The 23298-nt window shown below is 42.6% G+C and overlaps 1 protein-coding gene across 4 annotated transcripts in view; it reads right to left on the bottom strand.

Annotated features, from left to right (window-relative positions):
* The window catches only part of FHIT (fragile histidine triad diadenosine triphosphatase), a 565069-nt gene that overhangs the window by 2297 nt on the left and 539474 nt on the right, over positions 1-23298 (bottom strand). For all 4 annotated transcript variants that reach the window (XM_063411702.1, XM_063411701.1, XM_063411704.1 and 1 more), the window contains exon 7: positions 5714-5817. In XM_063411702.1, coding sequence (XP_063267772.1) covers positions 5716-5817 — 102 coding nt within the window. In that variant the 3' untranslated portion in view covers positions 5714-5715. The remainder of the gene's footprint in view (positions 1-5713; positions 5818-23298) is intronic.

Genomic DNA, 23298 nt, shown 5'->3' with positions numbered 1-23298 from the left:
GATCATCCTTATTGGAAGCTCAGCATTGTCCTGCACCTCAGCTCTTCTGCCCCAGGTCCTGTGACAAATGTCCATCATTTCAGCTCGGCTTTCCCCATTTCCCTCTCACACAATGTGACACACAAAGCACGGGGAATCAAGAACTGATCACACTGACAATATTTGATTTTGACAAGCAGCCCAGGTAGGCATTCAGGCTGCTGGATGTGCAGGTTAAGAGAACATTTGGCTGTCAGCTTCCTTCACCCACAGTAATGCATTTGCTGCTTTGCATTTATGCTGTACAGTCACGTCTGTGTCTCTGGCCCTGATGTTTCTACTGTAGCCACAATTCCAGGATCCAAGCAGTGCTGTATGGAATTCATGTAGTGGACAGCTGAATTAAAGGACCACCTACAGGGAAATGAAAGTCCAGAGACTGAGGTGTTTAACTTTCAGGACAGTACTGCTTCCAGCTTCAAAACAGAGCCCTGGAATGGGGGTGAGGGGGACATTATTGCCTCCCACCCGAGGATGACATTTCATTTATAACTCTAGCTAGCTCTCCTGTAGCTCTGTTTTCATAAGAAATAATCACATGCTTCAACCAGACAAATAATCAACCTCAACACTGAGGCTGCTGTGCACAGCACAGCACATTTATTTGGGGAAGCCTTTGCCCTGAGCTTTCTGGTCTGGGTGTCACTGCTGTGCAGCCACTGCACCACTTCTGGCTGTTTCACCTTCCCTTGAAGAGGTGATGTCATTCCTCTGTATAAACCTTCTCCTCGCTGCAGAGTTGGAGAGTCTGGATATTTTACACTTAAAAATACCAGCAAGGGCCAGATTATGTTTTTTGGATTTGTGTTGATAATTAACTTGCCTTGCATCCCATTGAAATGACAAAAACATTACTTTATATGTACTTACTGCAGAAAAGAGAATTTTGGGTGGAAAAGCACAGACCCTATGATCTGATCCATCTTCTCTTTGCTATTTCCAACTACTTAAAACATAATGTCACACTGAAATGCACACTTGGAGTGCTACATTCTCCTCTGACAGATTGTTATGATGTTTTTCAAGGTGACCTTCATAAAACGTGTTTCTTTTGAAGCTTATACTTCAGGTCATAATAGTTTCACACAGGCAAGCAAACTGCCAGCTCCTGCTTTCTAATTAATGCCTCTTGGAGGCTTCTGAGTGGGGGATATAATTAATAGCACTTAAGTCTGGAGTGCAGAGAAATCTGTAGGAGATTACTGGGATGTGTGTTTACTTCAGGATTACACACAAACAGCTCCTAGACCATACCCCCTGGGAATTGCCCAGGTCCTGGCACCACCTGGACTCTAACCCCAGTGAGGGCACTCAAAAGGTTTCCCTGCTTTATGAAGTGAGGCTCTAAAACTACTGAGGGTCTCTGCTTGCTGCTCCCCTTTTCCCTGCTCCTGTTTCTCATAACACAGCATGCTGTGTTTTTCAGAGCTGCCTGGTGACTCTGCTTTGCCAACAGGCAGCACCAATGCAGAAAATCCCTCTGACCATGCCTGTGGTGCCCTGCCCACGCAGGGGACAGCCTGCCCTGTGCCCACAGTGCAGGTACAGCATCCTCTGGGGCAGACTGTGTCCTCACTGCGTCCCAGACAAATCCTGTGGATCACACACACAGCCATTACTTTGTGGGTTTATGCAGTTTAAAGTACCAGAAATGATAGGAGGGTTTTTCTTAGAGTAAAACAAGCAAAGATGGGTGTTGCAAGTAATTTTGTCACATTTGCCTAAATTTAAGGGAAGTGATGGGATTGCTCTGGTGTTCACTGTCGTGCATGCAGCATGGATTGTCACACTCCAGAGGTGCTGGAGCAAAATCAGATGCAAGTCAAATTGCCAGTTTCAATTCCCCCTGGCCAGCTGCTGCTATCAGTGGTAATTTCCCTGCTGAAGTCAATAGAGCAGCATTTCTTCACACATGCCGAGATCTTGGTGCAGAACAGGCAGCTGTGAGGCAGGATGAGTGCTCTCAAAGAAGGAGTGGGGGAAAAAAAGAATAAAATTTATACTCCTTGGAAAAGCTGAAAAGACTTCATTATCCAGAAACATTGCCAGACAGGGACAAGGGGGAGAATTGGCATTAGAAATCCTGCAAGACTGTGCAGGACACATTATTTTGAAGGGATTTTTACAAGAATTTGGCATTTTGCAGGACACATAATATTCAGGTGGTTAAGCAATTAAAAGCTACTGAATATTTGTAACTCCCAGCACTTGGCAACAGAGTATCACTGTCAACTTCTTTATGCAAAGGGACATTTTGACATTGTACTTAAGACTGACTACTTCTCTAATGGCATAAAAGTATCACTTCAGTTATGCACAAAATAGGAAAACTTCTGAAACTTGTGCAGCCTGTTTTTTTCAAAAATAACAACACAGAGTGAAGCTGCCTTTGAAGAGAAACATTTTTCACATACTATGTGAAGGTTAGCAAGTCTTTTAATCTTTAGCCTTTTTGCTGGCATGCGCAATTTAAAATGCACAAAACAGACTATCAAAACACCCAGCTATACATAGTAAGAGAATTCAAAAGGCGCATCTGAAAATAGGCTTGGAAGTTAGGGTGCTGCATCAAATCCTGCTCTTTGAGTAAAGGATTTTTCCCTGTGGATCCACCTCAAAAAGCAGCCAAGTTCTCAAGCACGGCTGACCAGAGGACAGCCAACACAGGATGAGAAACAGCTCCCAAAGAGCTCCTAAAGAGGTAAAATCCTGGTGCTACTAAGCAAGAGAGTGACTAACTGGGGAAATTCTGTATTAAATATCCTCTCCCCAGAAAGTTTTTCTTTTCCTTTTGTTTCTGTCTTCCAGAGCCACATCAAGTTCTCCTGAACTTCAGGAGAATTTCATGTTCTTGTGCTGGGGCTGTTCAAGAAGGGACAAGTTCTAATGAGGTGGGATGCAGTGGCATGGGGACAGCCAGGGGAAGACCAGAAACACGTGCAAAACACAAATTCAGTCACTGATATTGCATACACAGATAAAATATTTAAGTATAAGCATTTTCTCAACGGTGGAAACAGCAAGGCTAAATGGGTTCATTTCCTTAAGCAAGTGGGTGGATATTTTGGGTAGTCTGGGGACTGATGTAGGAGCACTTAACTGTAGTTAATCAGCCAAGAGGGATCAGCACCAGCAAATGAAAGAGGGAGAAAACCAAGAGCTTCTTGCCTTACTTAAGTATTTCTTAGGAAAAAGTTACTTGCAAGTCCTTCTTGATCAGATAGTCTCTAAATACAGGTAAAAGGTGCTAATGTACCTAGTCCAGGCAAACAGGAGTTGTGGCAGGTGGTGAAGGACTTGAGATAAATGTAAGGGTAGCTGGAAAAGCCCTAAAACACAGCTTGGTCTGCCCAGGCTAACCTTGCTAAGCTGGGCTTTTTAAAACAAAACAATGAAGTACAAAAATAATGCAGGAGGCCTTAAAAATGCCATTTATTGGCTGTAGAACACCCACATTCATCTCTTTCTGACTTTCCCTATGCTGCATGAAAAAAGCCCAAGTCAAGTGTCATTCAGGTAAACCTGCAAAAGGCAAAATAAATCCTTTGTAGGTGAAATACAAAAATAGCTTCAAAGAAGGATGCATATAACCTTGTTAATATGCCAAAAGTTTTCAATCTTCATGACTTTAGAAGCAAGGTTAAGGGAGTAGACAAAGGCTGAGAAATGCAGAAGGTGCAGAGATACACCTTTATCTCAGGTTCAGAGCCTTAAACTGCAGAAGCAAAATAATGTTGGGGAGAGGAGACTGACAGTGATGTCTAATGTTGGGAATCAGGGTTGGAAGGACTGCCTGCACTAGGCACTCTCATGATAATGATACCAGGAAGATTCAATTTGCCAGTTTGTTCTAGGAAAGGTAATGACCTTAATATCACGGGAAATGTATCAAGAGGTCATCCATGCAGACACACGCTGAGTCATTTTCATAATAAATGGAAATAGATGTCCAGCCACAAAAATTTGCTTGCAGAAGAGAATTTATACCATCTATCCAGCTTTGTATTCAGTATCAGAAGAGATAAAGGACATTTTACTGATATGTGGGGATTTAATTCCAACCCCTTTGAGAATCTCTAGGAAAAAATGCATTTCCAATTAATTTCTGAAGAGATTAAAAAACAAACAAACAAACAACCCCAAAACCTACCAAATCAATAAACGGAAACAGTATCCCACTGGAATAGGGAGGGATGTGCCATTTTCCCCTAAGCACTATTCATTGGTTGCTGGGCCATAGAGGAAGCACCACATAATGCCTCTGTTAGAGAAGAGTGCTTACACATGCATTACCAAGGATATTCTCTTCCTGGCTGGGTAATTCACTTTTGAGCAGCCTGTTTCTGAGAAGGTGAAAAGTGGGTGTCTAAATGCAACTCCAGCAGCCACTGCAGAAATGTGACTGTGCAGCCCAAACCCTGCTCCTCCAAACCCTGGAGGTCCCAGCTGCTGGGGAGAAATTTCCTTCACAGATGGGAATTACACGAGTTACATGGCTTTTTCTGTGCCAATCCACAGAAGGGTTGGCACAGCTGCTCTGGCTGGAGAGGACAAGAGCATGGTCACGATGCAAGAAAAAATGGAAGGGAAGTTTAATGAACTCCAAATGGAGTCATCCGAAATGCCATCCGAATGGCAGCACGGCACAGGAGATGGGAGCTGCCACGTAAGTGTGCCACCATGCCATGTGCAGTTCAGCTCAAGACTTCCCAAGCTGGGCTGCAAGCAGTGAGTCACACCCAGAGAGGAGGGTTATTTCTGGGATTTTGGTTCTTTGGAGGAAAAACATGAAACAGTCAGAAATGACAGGGAAGTGAGAGTGCTGGATGATGGCAAACAGCATATGGGGAGCTGGGGAGAGGGAGCTGTTGGCATCCTTGCTGCAGTGTTACATCCCAGCCTAATTCACACTGATCTCCAGGGGCCACTTCATTTCTGCGGGAAGAATCTTGCTCTTGGGACTCCAGGTACAAAATGAAAAACTCTCAATTTCTAGAGCACCAGTGTTAGTGTTTGCCAAGAGTTTTCTCTTTTCTATTCCTCCCTGCAAATGTTGGTGGTTTTTTTTTTTTTTTTTTTTTTTTTTTTTTTTTTTTTTTTTTTTTTTTTTTTTTTTTTTTTTTCCCTTTTAAGGCCAGTGGAAATTTTAGCAGAACAGGCAGTTTTCCAGCAGGCTTAGTTTTGGAAGTTGAACTGATCAAATCCTTCAATACTTAACAGGTGTGGTTAGTATTTGCTGACCCCCTCTATAGTCTGAATTCTGATGCAATTTTGTATGTATAGGTGCATATGCATATGTGATTGTACACAGACACACCAGTTTTAGCTCTCTGTACAGGTACCAGGGCTATTTTTTGTCCTAAAAACAGAGGGAGGATATGTTAGGTCAAAGACTCTTCTTAAGTAAATGCTGATGATTCTCATTTCTGGATACACCATTATTTTTTGCTGTCTGGAAACAAAATGCTCCAGAATGGTGCTGATTAGTTCAGGAAGGAGCATGTTATTTCAGCCACTGTTGGAGTGTTGTGTCCTTTTGGAAACAACACAAAATGAAGAGCTCTGGTTTCTTTTGTTTCATTCTAGATATTTGCCCAGTTGTCCTCAAGAAGGCTCTGGAGGCTTGAGCAGAGTTTTGGGTGTTGCAGGAGTAACTCAATGTTCAAATAATTACCTCTAATTTTCCTGGAAATACTTCTTCAGAATCTCTGCTTCAGCTGCCATTTCTTCTTCTGTCCTCCACTTGTCAGGGGAATCATCTTTGTCGTGTCGCTGCAACTGTTTGAGGGAGAAAAGAAAAAATAGTTCATTTTTTTCAGTTTTAATGTCAAATTTAGGGCAATCAATCTAACTGTTCCATGTGTCTTCAGGCTGGAGACAGACCTGGTGATGGAAAGAGGAAGGTGAAGGTTGCTGGTTTAGAGTGCTGACAGTGGCTCTGCTGCATTCACAAGGACAGCAGCAGGTGCCAGGTGAGTGGCAGGCAGTGACAGGCTCAGCTTTGTGGGCTGATGGTCTGACACCTTGTGAGTCTTCCCTGCAAAGCTGGCAGGTAAAACAACAGGAAAACGTTCAGGTACTTTGAAGCACCCACCACACCAGCAGAGTGAGCTGGACACCTTGTCACTATTTCCTGTCAATTTTCCTCTCTGTCTTTTCCTTTGCCCGTGGGAGCACCTTTCCAATCAAACACCTATTGTGATAACAAGGCCTTGTTGCAACTGTTTCCCACCAGCAGTTTATATTAATTTTTTTTCATTCCTTCTCTGCAAGCAAGTTATTAATCCTTCCCTGCCATTGTTGAAAGTAAGACACATCCCTGGTCTAGAAACAAAACCTGTATTTTAAGCATAATTATATTTCATTGATTTCTTGGGGAAGAAAAAGTACATGAAACATGTAATTTTTGTGTCCAATTTGCACACTATGCTCACAAAAATTGGCTCTCTCCCGTATGCAGTAACTGTGGCATGATATTGTCCCAGACATGATAATTTCTTCCTTTGCCACTCAAGAAGAAGGGAGAAGCTGATGGCTTTGCTGCTTTCCTGAAGAGGGGAGTTCCAGATTAGGGTGAGTGTTGGCACTTGAGTGATTATTTGTGCACATGTCCATTCAAAGAACGCCTGACACTTGTCAAGTGAAGGCAGCATTTACACCAGACAGCAGAAACATTTACCTAATGGATTAAGTGTTGAGATTCCAGTGTTTCTCTAGGCTCAGAGCTCAGCACAGACTGCATTAACAGCACCAGTGCTTCTAAGGAACTTCATAATATCAAATTCCTGCTAATGTCACAAAAAAATTGAAAACTAATGAATTTACAGTTTTTATTCCAGGACATATTTTAGTATAGAAGATGAAGTGGTGAAAAAACAAAGATGAAGCCATCATGAACCTGCCAAGTAAAGTGCATGGAATGTTTAGCAATAAACTAGGATTGTTAGCATACCTGCAACTCACAAACACCTTTATTTGTGCTATGTTTCTCCCACTCTGAATTTTGCTGCCAGCTATAGTCCCATGTAGTTTTACACTCTGCAGCACAGATTTCCCCCTGCTCAGCAGATGAAGCTGCATTTCCTTTCATGCCAATACAATGCAGTAGCTGTAGGCAAATTAAAGTGTATTACTGTTCAACTCAGAGAAGACTCATCTTCATTGTTACATTAGCACTAAGTATGTTATAAATCCATCTTGTAATAATGCCACAGAATTAGAGAGAAAGATTTAAAGGCCAGGGACGGGTACAGTGTACACACTGTCAGAACATGCCCTGTGTCCACATGTCTGCCCTCACCCTCTGCACACACCCACAGCTGACCTGGCAACGAGTTATTGGAAAGAGCATCCATCATCCTCTACTTTCCATGGACTGGGAATGCTCACACTTCACAAGAGGATGCACCAGGACAAGGTGAGTGGTGGTAAATCTGACTGAGGTGTGAGCTGTTGTCTGAAAAAGAAGCAGTGTTTTGCTCATTCAACCTAACACTGGTAGGAGGTACAGCAGGCAAGAGCTGGAAGGCAAGGGAGAACTGCCCCTGTTCCTCAAGGTCTCCTTGGTTAACCCAGAAGAATTGCTTTTAGTGACATGATTTGGGTGCTGCCCTCCCCTGCTATCTTGTTTCTGCACAATCCAGGTGAAAGCTGGCTCCATGTGGAGACTGGTGAAGTGGGGCTGTGACTGGTAGGTGGTGATCTTTTTTTCCTGATCAAAAAAACCCCTGAAGTGAGCAGTAATAAGGAGGGTTAACCTGCAATGGCTGTTGTTGTTGTCTAAATTAAAACTGTGCAGTTACAGACCACAGTGACTTCTCAAAGCTGGCAAAGGCGAGGGTTTCCTCTGCTACATAACAGGTAACCTTTAAAAATAATCAATCCTTGACTCGAGGTTAAAACAGATGTATGGAGAGCAGCAATGAATCCTGAAGCTTGCCTGGAAGGCCAGCAGCTCTGGCTGGCAGTGCACAGCCCCAGGACACAGAGCAGCCCAGCCGGGATGGGGCTCAGCACAGGCGTCTCCAGCCCCTTACACTGACAGGCGCCTCCACATTCTGGGGGCACACTGAGAGTGTCAAACAGCACCCCGATGGGTTAAATCACTGCCACAGCCAAGGTATTCATTGTTCAGCTGACTTACAGATGAGTATGATTTCATATAAAAGTGCTGCATCTCCCCTAAGCAGGATCCCAGGACTACTGTGTGCTCAGAGCTCTTACCATGCCAGTCGTTTCTGAGGTGCAATCTGCAATTATCACTCCCAGTTTAGACATTAGATTGTGATATTACCAAACTAACACTGGACATACTGGGAAAGCCACCTCTGGTATCTGCCTACCCTTCTCTGACACCACCATCCTGCAGCTCAGCACAAGACAAACCATAGAGACAGGTACTTTGATGCAAAATAGTTAAATTTTGCGTAACCTTGCTAGATGAGTCCAGAGGAGGCCAAGAAGTTGATAAGAGGACAGGAGCACCTTCTCTATGAACACAGGCTGAGGAAATGGGGGCTGTTCAGCCTGCAGAAGAGAAGGTTGCATGGAGACATCACAGCACATTTCAGTATCTGAAGGAGGCCCACAGGGAAGGGAGAGGGACTCTTCACTGGGAATTTTTGAGATAGCACAAGGACTAATGGGTACAAATTGAAATGGGAAATTCAGGTTGGATATTAGGATGAACATTTTTACTGTGAGGGTGGTGAGGCGCTGGTTGCCCAGGGAAGTTGTGGATGCCCCAGCCCTGGCAGTGTTCAAAGCCACCCTGGATAAGGCCTTGAACAACCTGGTCTAGTGGGAGGGGTCCCTGTCCGTGGCAGAGGTGGTTTGGGACTAGATGGCCCAGGTGTTCCAACCCCACAACATTCCACGGTGTTCTGGATGCTAAGCGTTTTGCAGGTTCAAGATCAACAGTACCAACAGACAGATGACAGAATAAAGGTTGTCGATACCAACTTTAGCTCAGGGATTGCACATACTACAAATCCATGGAAGCTGAAAAGCACAGGGCAGGTCCACCTGTGCACCTTCCTTGTTCTTCAAATCTCCTGGATCTGCTAGGGATCCCTAATGGTGACAAGGTAATGTGATGGTGGATGGGTTTGGTCTCACCTGGTTATTTAATGTGTCCTTATGTAAAGTACATTTCAGCTGGGTTCAGTTCTCCCTGTGAGGGCCTCTATAAGTTAAAGCTGCTTTATGTAAAATTCTTTTGTTTGCTTTAATGAAGAGGTTAAGAGAGTCTCTGTAGTATTTTGGCTAAGTTGTAAAACTACTTTCAGGAGAGAAGAACATAGATATTGCAAGTTATAAATGGTACTGATTTAGAATTCAGGTGGGGAGCAAACACAACAGCTGATAATTGTTTCTTAGGGACTTCTGTGCCTCGGAGTGTGTTCATATTCACACACACATCCAAGTCCCAGCTGTGAATTTGTGCAAACATCTGACTTGTATTGAAGGTTTGGATTAAACTGAGGAAGCAATGCTCTCTTGCACCTCGAGAACACTCCAAAGTTCTGCTCAAACTAAAGGGAAAAAAAGTGCCTCAATTTGCCAGATATCCATCCATAAAAAATAGCGATTTATCCATCTTTCCTATCCCTGTCAGACAGTAAAAACTGGATAAGTTGAGCTGATTCCCTTCCTCAGATATATCCAAACACAGAGGTTTGTGATAGTTTCTGTACAATTCTACTTCTGCAAACTCAGTGCACACCAAGGCAAGGCAAGCCTGTAAAACCTTTTCTGTAGGGCTCCAAATCAGTTACCATTTCCAAGCAACTGGTACTTGGCCTGTTTCATAAGAGGAAGGTGATGCAAAAGCATTGCACAAAATATTTTACTGCAAAACTCAGAAAGGCCCAAATTCCCTGAAACCAAACCTGTTTGCAGACACTCACTGCAGGAGTGTCTCTGAATCCTGAGCACCAACAGGAAGGTGAGCAAGCTCAGCATAGCTTGGATAACTCCAAAAGCAGGGAACAGGATAAGAGACCATGAGCAGCTCTTTTAGACAATCTCTATTATGCTAAATTTTGCCTTTAATATTCTGAACAAGCACGGAGACACACATTAGTCAGTTCTCTAATCGCAGTTGCCCAGCAAATTACACCCTGTATCTGCTCAACATTCTTCAAGCACCAAGACTCGTGTTTATAACTCCTAACATCTTCTTGCCTTGCAGTACAAATAAATGCACTATTTCTAAGATATGCCCTTCTTCAAGCAGATCATTACTGATGTCTGACTTCTTGGGCTTCCTGATGAATTATCCTCTTCTTTCACCTCAAGCAGAAAATGCTCTTCCACCGATAATCTATGACTGTCAGTCTTGATTACATGTAAACAGTGGAACTCTTTGAATATTTCTGCTTGTGAAAAGTGTTCATTTTCTCACTCATGTCTCCCACTGTGAGATGCTGGCAGACCTGACAGCTGTGCTTTACGTTATTTTATTAAAGTTTCTAGTGCTGCAGAATGGTCTATGTTTTTATCACTGCAATTCTTAAGGGAAACACAATATTGTTTTATAGCACATTCACATTGGGGGACCTCTCTTTCTTGCCCTTTGTTGAGGAGCCCAGAATTCTCAGCACAGCAGACTTTAGGGGACTGGGTCTGTAACTGGCTGTTGCTTGAAGTGATATGCATATTATTGTTTTTTCTACTTAAGCCATAACACCATCAGAAAAGCAACCTGTGTAAATACAGAGCATTAGCCAAAATTATTGGGAAAAAGCTTTTATGGTAGTTAGAACTATTCTCACTCCCCATGAATATTTATAGTTGCTAGTTAAGAGTTTATAACCTCCAATGCATTTAACTAAAAGAAAAATTATAGTGATGGAGAGTAATTACACAAAACTGCAGCAACATAACAAAACTCAGCTGCTTCAGCAATTATAAAATAAAGTATTATCAAAACCAGCAGCTAATAAAAAAAAAGAATGAAATTTTGCCAGTGGCTCAGATCAGAGATTAGGCATCACCCAGCTGCTGGGTGATGGTTCATTATTACCAACACACCTTGGGATATCCAGGCATCTTTTCTATACTTAAATCCTACACTGTGGTGAAATATTCAGAGTGATATCTCAACATCAGATTAACACATGAACCATGAGGAGGCTGAAAATCTAATTTCTTCTCCCCAGTAGCAGCCCTTTTCCAGAGGCTGGAGACAAACTTGACCCCAGGGCTGCTACACCTTGCTTCCCCCAGCTCCCTTATGGCAGCAGATTTGTGTGACCAATGCACTCCAGAGCACACCCCTGCTCCTCTTCCTGCACTGCAGCTGTGGGGGAGCATCCCCCCCATGGAGGAAAACTCCAGGGCTGAGCTGGCTGCAGCTCCTCAGCCCTTTGGTGATACGGGGAGCCTCCTGGTCCTAGTGATGACTTCCAGCCATCTAAGCCTCCTCTGGTATTGCTTTTACAGCTTAACTCCTGAATTGCTTCCTTTGCCCCATTCCCCCTGGTCTTGACCTCCTCACTCTTTTCCCCCAGTGCTTTCTTTCCTTTCACTTCTCTTTGGATTTCACTTATAACCTCAGAGTAAGTCTTCATTTCCACCCCGCCGCACAGTGTGATTAAATGCAGCATTTACTATTATCTGTACCTCCTGCTACGCTCCAGCCTTTCCTCACTCTCTGCTGCCTTGCTGAAAGGAGTGTGAGCTTTTTGTAGGTGCCCTCCTCTGCCAGCCTGAGCCTCCTGCCTCCATCCCATCTGCCTTCAGCTGTGGCTCAAGTCTCGACTTGACATGCAGTGTAAAATGAAAGAACAATGGATAAAAACACAGTGGCGTCATGGAGCAGCTTCTCAGGGATGCTGGAATCACACGGCCTTACACATCCTGTTCTGCCCACCTGGCAAAAATCATTGGGAGGAAATCATTGTAGCAGCTCCCAGCCCTGGGCTTGTCTCCCAGCTGAGCATCACCCCAGGAAAGGCAAAGCCAGGCAGAGAAGAAGCCCAGCAGGGTCCCCCTGACCATACCATGACCCACCAGACTTTGTGTTGATGCAGTGCTGGAGGCCCCTCTGCCCCAGCAGCTGCTGTGGGATCAGGAGCCCTTCCCAAGCTCCTTGTGCACTGCTCCCCTCACAGCCCGAGCAGCTCAGGCAGTTCAGTGCTTTCTGCATCTCTGGGCCTGTCTCCATATTTAATGACAGCTACAAAACTGCTGTAATTTAATTGCTCTAATTTACAGTGAACACTGCAGAAAAAACCCACATCCTATAATTTTCTCATCTGCTGACTTTGCTTATGATTCTATATCAAACAGATATCTGCATTTGCATGGATCAGAAATCCCTGATTTTGGGGTGGGTTTTACTTGCTGCATTAAATCTGAATTATTTAAGGAGATGGGAAAAAAGCCTAAATTATCTGCATTTTACAGGAGACAATTTTTAAAGTATCTACTGGAAAATCCTTCTCCAATTGTTTTACTGCTTCTGCATGAAATATACTGCTACCTCACAGCTGCTGATATTGCTGCAAAGCATATATTCCATTGGAAACCTCAGTTTATCAAAGCTGGGTTTTAGAGAGCGGTGGCTCTTTCCCCTCCTGTCGACTCTTTGTCATAGTGACTGCAAATATTTTTTCAGTTTTATTGTTGTGCTTTGGGGAAAAACTTGAACCTCACACTTCACATGGACATATGAATAACTGCACCCTATTTAGCACTTAGATGAAGAGAATTTTGTGAAAACATATAAAGGTTAAGTAAAACCCTTAAGCATACGTGTTAAAGTGCTTTGCTAAAATAAACTCTGCAAACCTCAGTTCCTAACAATTCTGATAAGAAAAAAGGACTAAAAATAAAAGGGATCTTAAGAATTTTGCTTTTGAAAATATAAAAGAGAAGTAAGCCCACAAGCAGAACGACAGTTGCATAGAAAACACGTTTGCTATTCGGTGAAATATGTAGATTGCACTCTGAAGAGCTCAGATCTTGACAGACTTCCAGTTTGGCTCCAACTGAGATAAAATTCTTGGAAAGTGAGCACATTACAGAGAAGATACTTGAAGGAATATCCACTGGGGTAAGAAGTCCTGCCAAAGACTTGGGGAACTGCTATTTACAACCTGATTTGAATCCAGGCAAGAATCTATAAAGGTGTTTAGATACATTTTCACCGTGCCCATTATCCTCCTAGTTAGCAGATAGTGTTAGAAACACCTCTGTGGTCTTTCTCACCTGGGAAGAGAAGGTGGATTTTTGTGGGGAGCTTCCTAATGGCTGCAGAGCTGCAGAGGGCTCTCTACACAAGAGGAATGTGTCACCCAGACACCTGGTTAAGAAATGGCAGCAGCATCAGTGTGATAATGTTGGAGGATGCCTTATCCTGCGTGCACAGCCTGCCATGCAACATTACTCATTTGGAAAAAGGCTATTTTTAATCAAGGAAAAGCACTTTAATCAAGGATAGAGTCAGTGATTCAAAAATTTCATGCAGGTGCATGAATTACTTGACTGAAAGCCTCTTCCCAAGAGGTCAGAGCTGCAGAGAGATGTGCCTGTGCCACTCCAAGAGCAGAGATAACCTCGAGGTGCCTGCAGCAGGGTGATGTATTCTGGCTCCCGCTGCAGTGAGTTTCAAAGTCACAGCTCCCCTCAGTAATCTTCTTAACTTCAGACAAATATTTGCCGTACTCTCAGCAAGACTCACGACATGCCAAGGAAAACACATGTGTGTTAAGGAGGTTGATTTGGTTTATTTGCTTTCTTTGTCTTTTTCTGACAGCCCAAAGGATATCAGCTGCAGGTCATGTGGCATTGGCACAGAGCCAGTTCCCTACACAGGGGAATGGGAGCCTGCCCTCATCTGCAGGGGGGAATGCCACCTCTGTCACCTCATCTCTGGGATGTGCAGGAAGACCCCACAGCGGTCAGTGTATTTCTTCTTCTCTGGGAAATTAGTTTATTCCCATTTAAAAAAATCCTCACCCTCAGCAACACTTTCTGAAATGAAGATGAAAACATTCCATCAATGTGTTCTGAAGTAGCTTGCACTGAGTCACTCCCTCCACTGACTGTAGGAGGATTTCAAGGAGACTTCAGTGTCTGTAATGACACATACCACATATTTGAGGGGAACCGTGGGGGCTTCAAAGCCTGATTTTGTGTGTGCTTCTCAGGGGACCCCTCACCCACCGACAGACCTTCCCAGGATGATCCTGTCTGCTCTGCTTTCCCCACAGTTATCACAGCACTCCTGAATAAAGCTACATCCCTGGGACAGCTTTTTCCCCCAGGCATCCCTCAAATACTTCTTTAGCTTTCAGCCTTGCACATGCAAGGCTGCTTCACCACTGAGATTGCCTCCCTGGGATTTAGGCAGCCAATACCTTCTAGTAAGTAGGTAGTAAAATAGGTTGAGGAATAAATTGCTCTCATTTAACATTCACTCAAAAAAAAATGGCTGCATTTATTATGCAGCATATTGTTTTATATACTGTTTTGTTATAATAAGTCATGTTTAAAATGTCATGACATTTAAATCAACAGCAGTAAGAGGGAAATGCCGAAAAGGAGCAAGATGATCAAAATGCATCTGAAAAATCCTGGTGAGATATTATGGGCCAAACACTCTCATTACAGTAAAAACAGTCACAAAAGAGCTTAAAACTCATCCATGAGAAGCCCACCACAGAGAAACCCTGCCTGCCCAGGTCTCTGTGTCCTTGTGGTGTCCCCAGGTCTGTGACAGCTGGGTGGTGGCAGCTGGCTGTGGCAAAGGGACTTGGGCACCTGCTGCCAGGTGCTGCTGGTGCTCTGCATCCCCTGGCAGGTTCAGCCTTCCTCCGTGCTGCCCTTTGCCACCAATCCCTGCAGTGCCCAGGGACGCTCCACTGCACACCCCCCCTGAAACCTGTGAGTGCCCTTGGCTCTGTGAGGAGCTGTGCTGCCATATAAATGGACTTTACAAATAACATAAAAGACTACTTTAATGTGGCTTCAGAGCCTTTGAGGAGGCACAGAGCCTACCACATCCACTACTGATGAGCCACATGCATAATGGCAGAAGGGCTTTCAATGTTAAAATAGAAAAGAGTCTGGATCAAAGGAGCTGCTCTGCTCCTGCAGATTCGCTGCTCTTCTTTTCCATCAGGTCTGGAGTCATATGCCAGCATCCCTCACTGCTGCCTGCATGCTCCCTCACCCCCCTCCAAGGGAAAAAAAAAACAACAGCAACAACTGCAACAACAAAACAGATGGAAATGCAATGAAACATTAAACCCGAGCCCAATACCTGAGCTGCACCATGAATATTTCACTGAGGCACAGGGTAGAAAAGACAACAAAATGACCTTTTCTACCATCTTAAAGGATATCTAACCTTGTAATTGCTATAGACACATTGAAGAATCATAAGAGAGAGACAAAGACTATTTAAAAGAAGTTGTGTATATTTTTGAAAACTACTATCTCAATGTTCCCATTACAACCTGCCAATATGAATGACATTTACTTTTGCTCTAAGAAATGAAAGAAACTCTAAAAGACAGGCTGCATTAAGTATCTATTGATATTCCACTGACCTAGTGGGATAAGAACCAAACAAATTTTATCAAGGGCAAATGGCCCAGAGCCTGTAAATTCAACTCTTAAAGTGGCAGCAGTAAAAGGGAAAGAAATCTTCAATATCTAAAAGAGTTTTTAAGCCCAGTGGAGGCTCACATGTCTCAGTGGCAGTGGATGGTACCAGACCCATGTATGGGAGCAGAATTGGAGATTTCAGATGGACAATCATCTCTTCCAGTTTTTCCAGCCCATTAATATTTCTGTAAAACTTATGAAGGCAGTTGTCTTATTAAAGGACATCACAGGAGGTTTTGCCCATATAATTTTTTTCTCTATTGTACAAACATCACAAAGATGTATTACCCATAGCAAATGTGGTCCTAGATTCTATTTGGGATGGGTGGGTGGATAGATGGATGGATGGATGGATGGATGGATGGATGGATGGATGGATGGATGGATGGATGGATGGATGGAGGGATGGATGGATGGATGGATGGATGGATGGATGTTGGAGGGATGGATGGATGGAGGGAGGGACGGATGGATGGAGGGAGGGATGGATGGATGGAGGGAGGGAGGGATGGATGGATGGAGGGATGGATGGATGGATGGATGGATGGATGGATGGAGGGATGGATGGATGGATGGATGGATGGATGGATGGATGGATGGATGGATGGATGGATGGATGGATGGAGGGAATGGATGGATGGATGGATGGATGGATGGATGGATGGATGTTGGAGGGATGGATGGATGGAGGGAGGGACGGATGGATGGAGGGAGGGATGGATGGATGGAGGGAGGGATGGATGGAGGGAGGGATGGATGGAGGGAGGGAGGGAGGGATGGATGGATGGATGGATGGATGGATGGATGGATGGATGGATGGAGGGATGGATGGATGGATGGATGGATGGATGATGGATGGATGGATGTGTAAGAGGGAAAGTGAAGAGCACTTTGGCATTGTTCAAGCAGGCTCCTTCACCCCTCAGGTGAACCTCTGAACTCATACATGAAATCAAATAATCAAAAATAGTCATAGACATGGGGTTCAGTACAGGAGTCCTTATTTGCTCAGTGAAACTTAGACTAGGATAACAGTGACTTCTCAGGGGGTGGAGGGGCACAGGCTGCCTTCACGTTGAGGAGGAGGAGGAATCTTTTGTTCCTCTTCCAAGCTGCAGTGCTGGCCTTCTGTTGAAATCCTTCTTCTGGGGAATAAGTTGTACCCACAAAATGCCCATGCAGAAAAATAAGGATGGCATAATAGCCATGGAATAGAATTTTCTGAAATTAATTTAAGTGAAGGGACTGTGAATTTGGGAAAAATTAATTTCATCTGGATAGAGTAGCAGTTAATGAAGCTGATACCTTCTACTAGTAGAAAGGTGTTTTTGATGAAAATATATTAAAAATATTATTAAACTGCCTAGGAAAAAACAGTTGCTGTTGCCCATGCTAAAACCTCCCAGACATCCCATGTTTCTATACAGAAATCATAAACTGATAGCATTTGCATAACAATTATTATCTAATATGTATGCTTCAGTATCATTGCTTTTGGACAGAATTAATATTAAAACCTTTGAGCACAGTTATTGTAGAAGTACTCCTCTGAAAAGTCACAGGAACTTTTTTAGTCTGAAATATTTTTGCAAGTTCTGTTGTGGTGATGATACCCTGGCAGCAGATCACCACCTCCTCTTTGCATAATCCACAGGACGTGCTCCAGAGCTATGGAAAATCCCACACTGCTTGGGGGGGAAGCACATGACCATGCAGGATGGAGGAAAGGTACAAAGACAACCTAAAGCAACCCAAACACTCCCAATTTTCAGAGACAAAAAGTAATTTTGTATGCTTTCAGCTCAATCAGTTTGTTCATGCCTTAGGAAACAATGAGATCAACGGAAATGAAAGCAATTTCCAGCAGACATGAATAAAGCACGTGGCTCTGCTGAGAAGAACTTGTACATTATTCCAGAAGCACAGTCAAAACCTTGTGGATTAAATGCTGTGAGAATGGATCATGCATGGGCTTGCTTCATCTGAATTTACCAGACTGGGAGTTTGCAGGTTTCTCACTCCTCCTTCAGGAGGGAGTTGATTGGGGAATCAATTGTACAGTCACACACCTTGTGGAGAACTTGCAAAACAATTTTATTTATTTAGACACATTTTGAAGTTGCAGTCAGAACTTCTTTCACAGGTCTGTTGTTACATTTCTCTCCTTTCTTTAGGTCTTTTTTTTCTTTAAACTATCTTCTTCTTCAAGCAAAACTTTCTTCAAGTAAAAGTAAAAAAAAAAAAAAAAAGTTCTCTCTGTGTTTCGGGGTTTTCCTGTGCACATACTGTGTGGTACAAAGGCACACAAGCTCTCCCCATTCATCCTGACCCATAATCATTATTAAACTTAATTGCAGAAGACACTGTCTTCACAGCTTTATTTCTCATATGACATCGTGTGAATTGCTTTTAAGAAAAGCCATTTACACAACTTCTATATATATGTAAACTAGTACTCTAATGTCACATTCTTGTTTGCACATTCCTCTGTATTCGTGTCAGCTAGCCCTAATGCAAAAGCAAGTGGCCCTTGGTGTATTTCAGTTAGGAAACAGTAGCATGGATTTTCATAAAACAAAAGTTTGACTGATACTATGCAAAATCTGTTCCACTGAAAAATTGGCATCTTGCCCATCATCTTCCACAAAGTTCAGTATCTTTGTCTGTGCTCATCTACTTGACTTCTTAATTGTCTGTGCTCACTGGCTGTATCAAATGGAGTTTTCTTTTTGCTTTTGCTCACTGCATATTACATCTTTTAATCGGTATATATAATTACTTACCACAATCTGCCATGCCAGATTTTCTAAGCATTAGTCTAATTAACTTAAGCCTGATAATTATGTTTCAGATATCATAACAGTACGCACAGAATTTGCAGATTATGCTGTTGGTTTAGTTGTTTCTGATAACACTTTTCTCCTATTCTTGCTTTTTCCTTCTGCTTTTTTTCTTTCTGTACAGGGTGGGAGCACAAGCAGAAAGAGGGATTGTTTTTCTCTTTAAATTACTCCAAGATTCTCCAAAAGCAAAACCTGTCTGTTTTAAACAGGAAGCCATCAAAAATAAGACAACACAAATGAGAATAGATCCATAATGCAAGGATTTCCTCTTTTTATAAGAATAAAAGATAAATATGTCACTGAAGAAAGAACCTTGAGCTTCTGATAGCAGAAACTGTAGAGGACTCTAGCACAAACCTACAGCATTTATGGGCTAATTATGAAAGTGCTCAGAGTTTGCACAGGTCTCCAGCCTGAGCCATTCCAATTATCCGCCTGTTGGCGACAGCCTGTCGCCAGGGAGGCAATAAATAAGAGATAACATGCATGGGACTGGCACAGGCACCTCTCCAGCACAGAGATCATCCCTCACACAGCAATGCAGCCCATCTGGGCAGATGAAATATGCAAGCCTGAGACCCCAGGTAAGAGTAAATAGATGCATGGGACACTTATGTCACAGTCATAAATAAAGGAAAGAAAAAAGAAAATCTGTGACAGGCTGTGGGTTTGCATTTGGCTTTCTGGTGTAAATCAGCATTTCTCTCCATTCCTGACAATTCACCTTGGTGTTCTGCTCTTACTGTGGAGAGCATATCCTGTATTATTTGCTCAGTCTCACTGCTGGATGAGGGTGTGGACACTGTGTCCCTCACACTGATTGACCTCTGCCCAGAGGGACAGAGCCAGGAGGAGCAGAGCTCCTCTCCCTGCCTCCAGAGACCAGGGATCTCTCCTGTCAACTGGAGTGCAACAATTCCTGTTAGATTCCAAAGGCACCCAGACCACATCTGGGTTCTTAGGCTGCAAACCCACTCGTGCCTATGCCAAGGAATTTGCTGGAATTTTGGGTGCAGTGGTGTGTAAATGCTGTCCAGCCCGCACAGAGAACCACTCCAAAGGCACTGCATTTGATCTGGAGTATTGGTGAGGATTTACTCAGCTCTGAAGCACTGAAGGACTGCTCAGCTGCTCCTGTGTTTTAACAGACTTCATGGATAGAGACAGGACAGGCAGCTCTTGCTGAAGCTTCCCTCATTCAAGCCCTTCTTTTCAGATGATTGAAGGGCTGTCACCCTTGACAGAAAATATTATCAGCAGTCAAGGAAGTAATCAGGGTGGCAAGTACATAAATAAGCATAGCATAAATCTGAATATTGGTAATTAGCATTTGATTCAATCAGATTAAAAGTGTTAGACCACTGTAGCAGCGATTTCTTATAGAAAACTATTTAACATTCCAATTATCTCTAATGAATTAACCTCAAAGTGTGGCTGAGGTGCAACACCCTAAGAATCCCTTTGCTCATCTACAGTCCACTTGCAACTAATTTCACTTCACAAGCCTACCTCAATTAACATTTTTCTGTATTTCACACATCAGTAACTGCAGTACTGAAATACGCACTCCTTTCCCAAATTTAATAGCTGAGATACTTTCTTTTTTTTTTTATTCTACAAATGAAGGAAAATAATTTCCTGCTACTATCTCAAACCAATTAAAATTCTTTTAATATTGGTTTTGCATCTCTTCAATACATATATGAACCAAAAAGTCCTACATTTTTCACATAATAATTACTTGGAATTGATCTGCTATGCAGCACTCTAAAGACAAAGGGGTTTACAATTAGCAAATTTTAAAGTTTAGTTTACATTTTTCATCTCTAGAGTTTTTAAAGAATGTTTTTTGGTTGAAGGTTTTTTATTAGGAAAGAAAACTCAATTGGTACAACTAAATTATTTTAATTTAAAAAGACAAGAGATGGAAAAAGTACAGATTTATTGATATGTCTGGAAGGAGAACACACGGCCTTTAAGGCTGCTGTGGAACTACAATTACACTAAAATTACACTATTGCAAAATAAAGAGTACTCTTGTATGGTACACGGTGTTGATGGTGTGGCACTGGTGGAAGGATGGATCTCTAATAGAGATCTCACACAGTTATCAAACACCCCTGAGACAGAGAAGCCACTGACCACTCTCAATAGCAGGGCAACTGCTGGGCCTCATGGCTCTCTCCTTCTACTTGCCTTGTTTTTCCTGGTGAATTCTATAAAAAGACAGTGTCACTTAATACCATTCCCACTTTAATGGGGAAACATGGGGAGGAAGCTCTTGCTCTGCCTGCATCACTGCTGTGGTAAAAGGAGCAGCATTTGTGAACAGATTACAAATCTGACGTTATTTTCCTTTTCACTCCATGTTTGCAGCGTTATTTTGGAATTAAGAAAAATGAACACACATGTAAGATAACAGCATCCACGCAGCAATATGGCATAGCTGTTATTCCTCTTACAGGCATCCAATTTAATTTTATCATCAAATACCACACAGCACCAATTCCTGCGTTCTATGCTGTACTGATTTTAACCTCAGTATAGAGCTAGGCATTTTGTGCTGTGCATCTCAGCTAGAGCTCACTGTGAAGAGGAGCACTGCCAGCAGAGAGATGTGGGGATGCAGCACAGGCTCCTTCTCATATCAGGACTGCTGGATTTCCCTTCTCCAGCTGAAGCACCCCCGTGATGCCACAGAGCTTCAGTGCCATTCCTGCTCTGAGTTGCTGAGCACTCCTGTAATTAAGTTATGCTGATAGGACACAGGCATAATATAGCTTGCCCATATAGATACATGGAGTTTGTTTTGTATATTAATTTTTATAATAAATAGGGGCATGCATGGCCTATTTGGTTACATGAGCAAAGCCGTGCCCTGAAAGATGATGTTCTCATTAAGAGAAGCTGCAAGCCCAAATCTTATCTGAAGTGCTGTTTACTTTGCTGGCAGAACAGCCAGCATGCTGCAGAGCCTATATCTTTCACTATGCCAGTCAAAATGAGAGCATTCCATAATAAATCCTGAAAGCTTATAAAAAAAAAAAGACCAGTAAGAGGAGAAAATATATTAAAAATCAATAACTGCTTCATTTAGCTAATATTATAAATTAACATTTTCAGATTAAGTAAGTTTTTTTTCTTACCATATTACCACACAATACCATTTTTCTCTGGTACTTTATCTACTCTCAGAGAATGCTGAATATTGTAACATTTTGCCCTTACCTGAATTTTTACCAGCCCTTGGTTTTTATCACATACAACACTTTGGAAAGTCTAAATAGTAGTTAAAAATAAACTCTCTGCTAACATTCTATTTCCACTTCCTCCATTTATAACCAACACCACACTGCATTTATGCATGAATCTGTTCTTATGTCAAACCTGTTTCAAGCCTCATTTTACTCATATTCTTTGTCAAGTGTCTCTGGGCTCCTGGAGTGGCTCTGATCCCCTCAGCCAAAGGGAATCCTTCTCCCTCTGGGGAGGAATTCTTTATATGAATTCTTTATATGAACTTTTATCCCTGGGCAGGTTCCAAACCTCTGTGGGGTGCTCCACCTGAGCAAATGCACCCTCCAGACTCCTCTCCAGTTTCTCCTGGCTTTGGTGCCTCCAGGAAAGCACTGGCAGGACTCTCAGTTGCCTCAGAGCCAGAGAGAGCCCACAGGGCAGCAATTCTCAGCCTCCTGTCACTGCTTACTGGCACTGCCTGAGCTGATCATTTCATATTTATTTCCTTAAAAGTTTGCTGCAGATGACAGTGGCCAGCATCTGGAGGCATTTCAGGAGATAGCCTTGAGAACATTAGGAAAGCTGTAAATTCTCTCTTAGGGATTATTTCAGTGGCACAGATCGAGTCAAGAGTTTTGATCCTTTCAACTCACCTCTGGGGTTTTGGAACATCCATAAAAATTTGGATAAATCTGCTATTGAAAAAGTAAATCCCAGTTCACACCTAAGGAGCCTCCTGAAAATTAATGTTGAGAAGTATCGCATGTTCATTCTTTAATAAAGGGAGTGGGAGAGGCTGACAATAAGCTAAAGAAAGCAAAATAGTGAGGGTCAATTTGCAGTTTATGATGTGAAGACAGATCCTGTGCTGATTTTGGCATCAGCAGGGAAAGAAAAATCTCCAACTCATGTAATAAGATCCTAGGTAGGAAGGACATTCTCTCTAGACAAATTTGCCAGTAAATCTGAGGCTGATTCATGTCCCCTTCAGCAGGGCATTTACGTTTTCTTTCAATGCTTAAGAGCTGTTTGAACTCACTTAAGCTGATCACTTGCTTAAATGCTAAAATGCTAAAACGGGATTGCACTGAATACCAGTAGGCACATCTATAATTAAAAAAACACCCCTTCTGAGCCTAACAAGCATAGCTGGCTGTGTTACTCATTGTCCACATGTGAGAGTAAGGACTCCTGCTTTAATTAAAGTGATCGAGTGAAGACATCTGAATGCTCACAGAGAAAGACATTAAGTCATCATGTGAGTCAGAAAATTGCATGTAGTTCTGGATTAACACTAGGGAAAAAATATGAGACATTAGATGAAATTCTTCACGAAAATATTATTTGCTAGTTCAAACCCAAACATTCTGACAAATTTTAGGAAAACAACATTTCCTTCATTCTTAATGTCATTTCCTTCATTCTTAAAGTCTCCTCTCTTGTATCTTCAGAAGCTTCACTCATTATCACACTTCACTACTGTCATGTTTGAGTTGTTGCTAGTGAACATTTGATCTTTTTTATAAAAAATACGGGAAATAGGCATGGTGCTTCAGGGGTA

This window comes from Prinia subflava, chromosome 14, assembly GCF_021018805.1.
Source record: "Prinia subflava isolate CZ2003 ecotype Zambia chromosome 14, Cam_Psub_1.2, whole genome shotgun sequence".
NCBI classification, from domain to species: Eukaryota; Metazoa; Chordata; class Aves; order Passeriformes; family Cisticolidae; genus Prinia; species Prinia subflava.
Note: the sequence above shows the minus strand (reverse complement) of the source record. Positions and strands in the feature narration are given on the sequence as shown.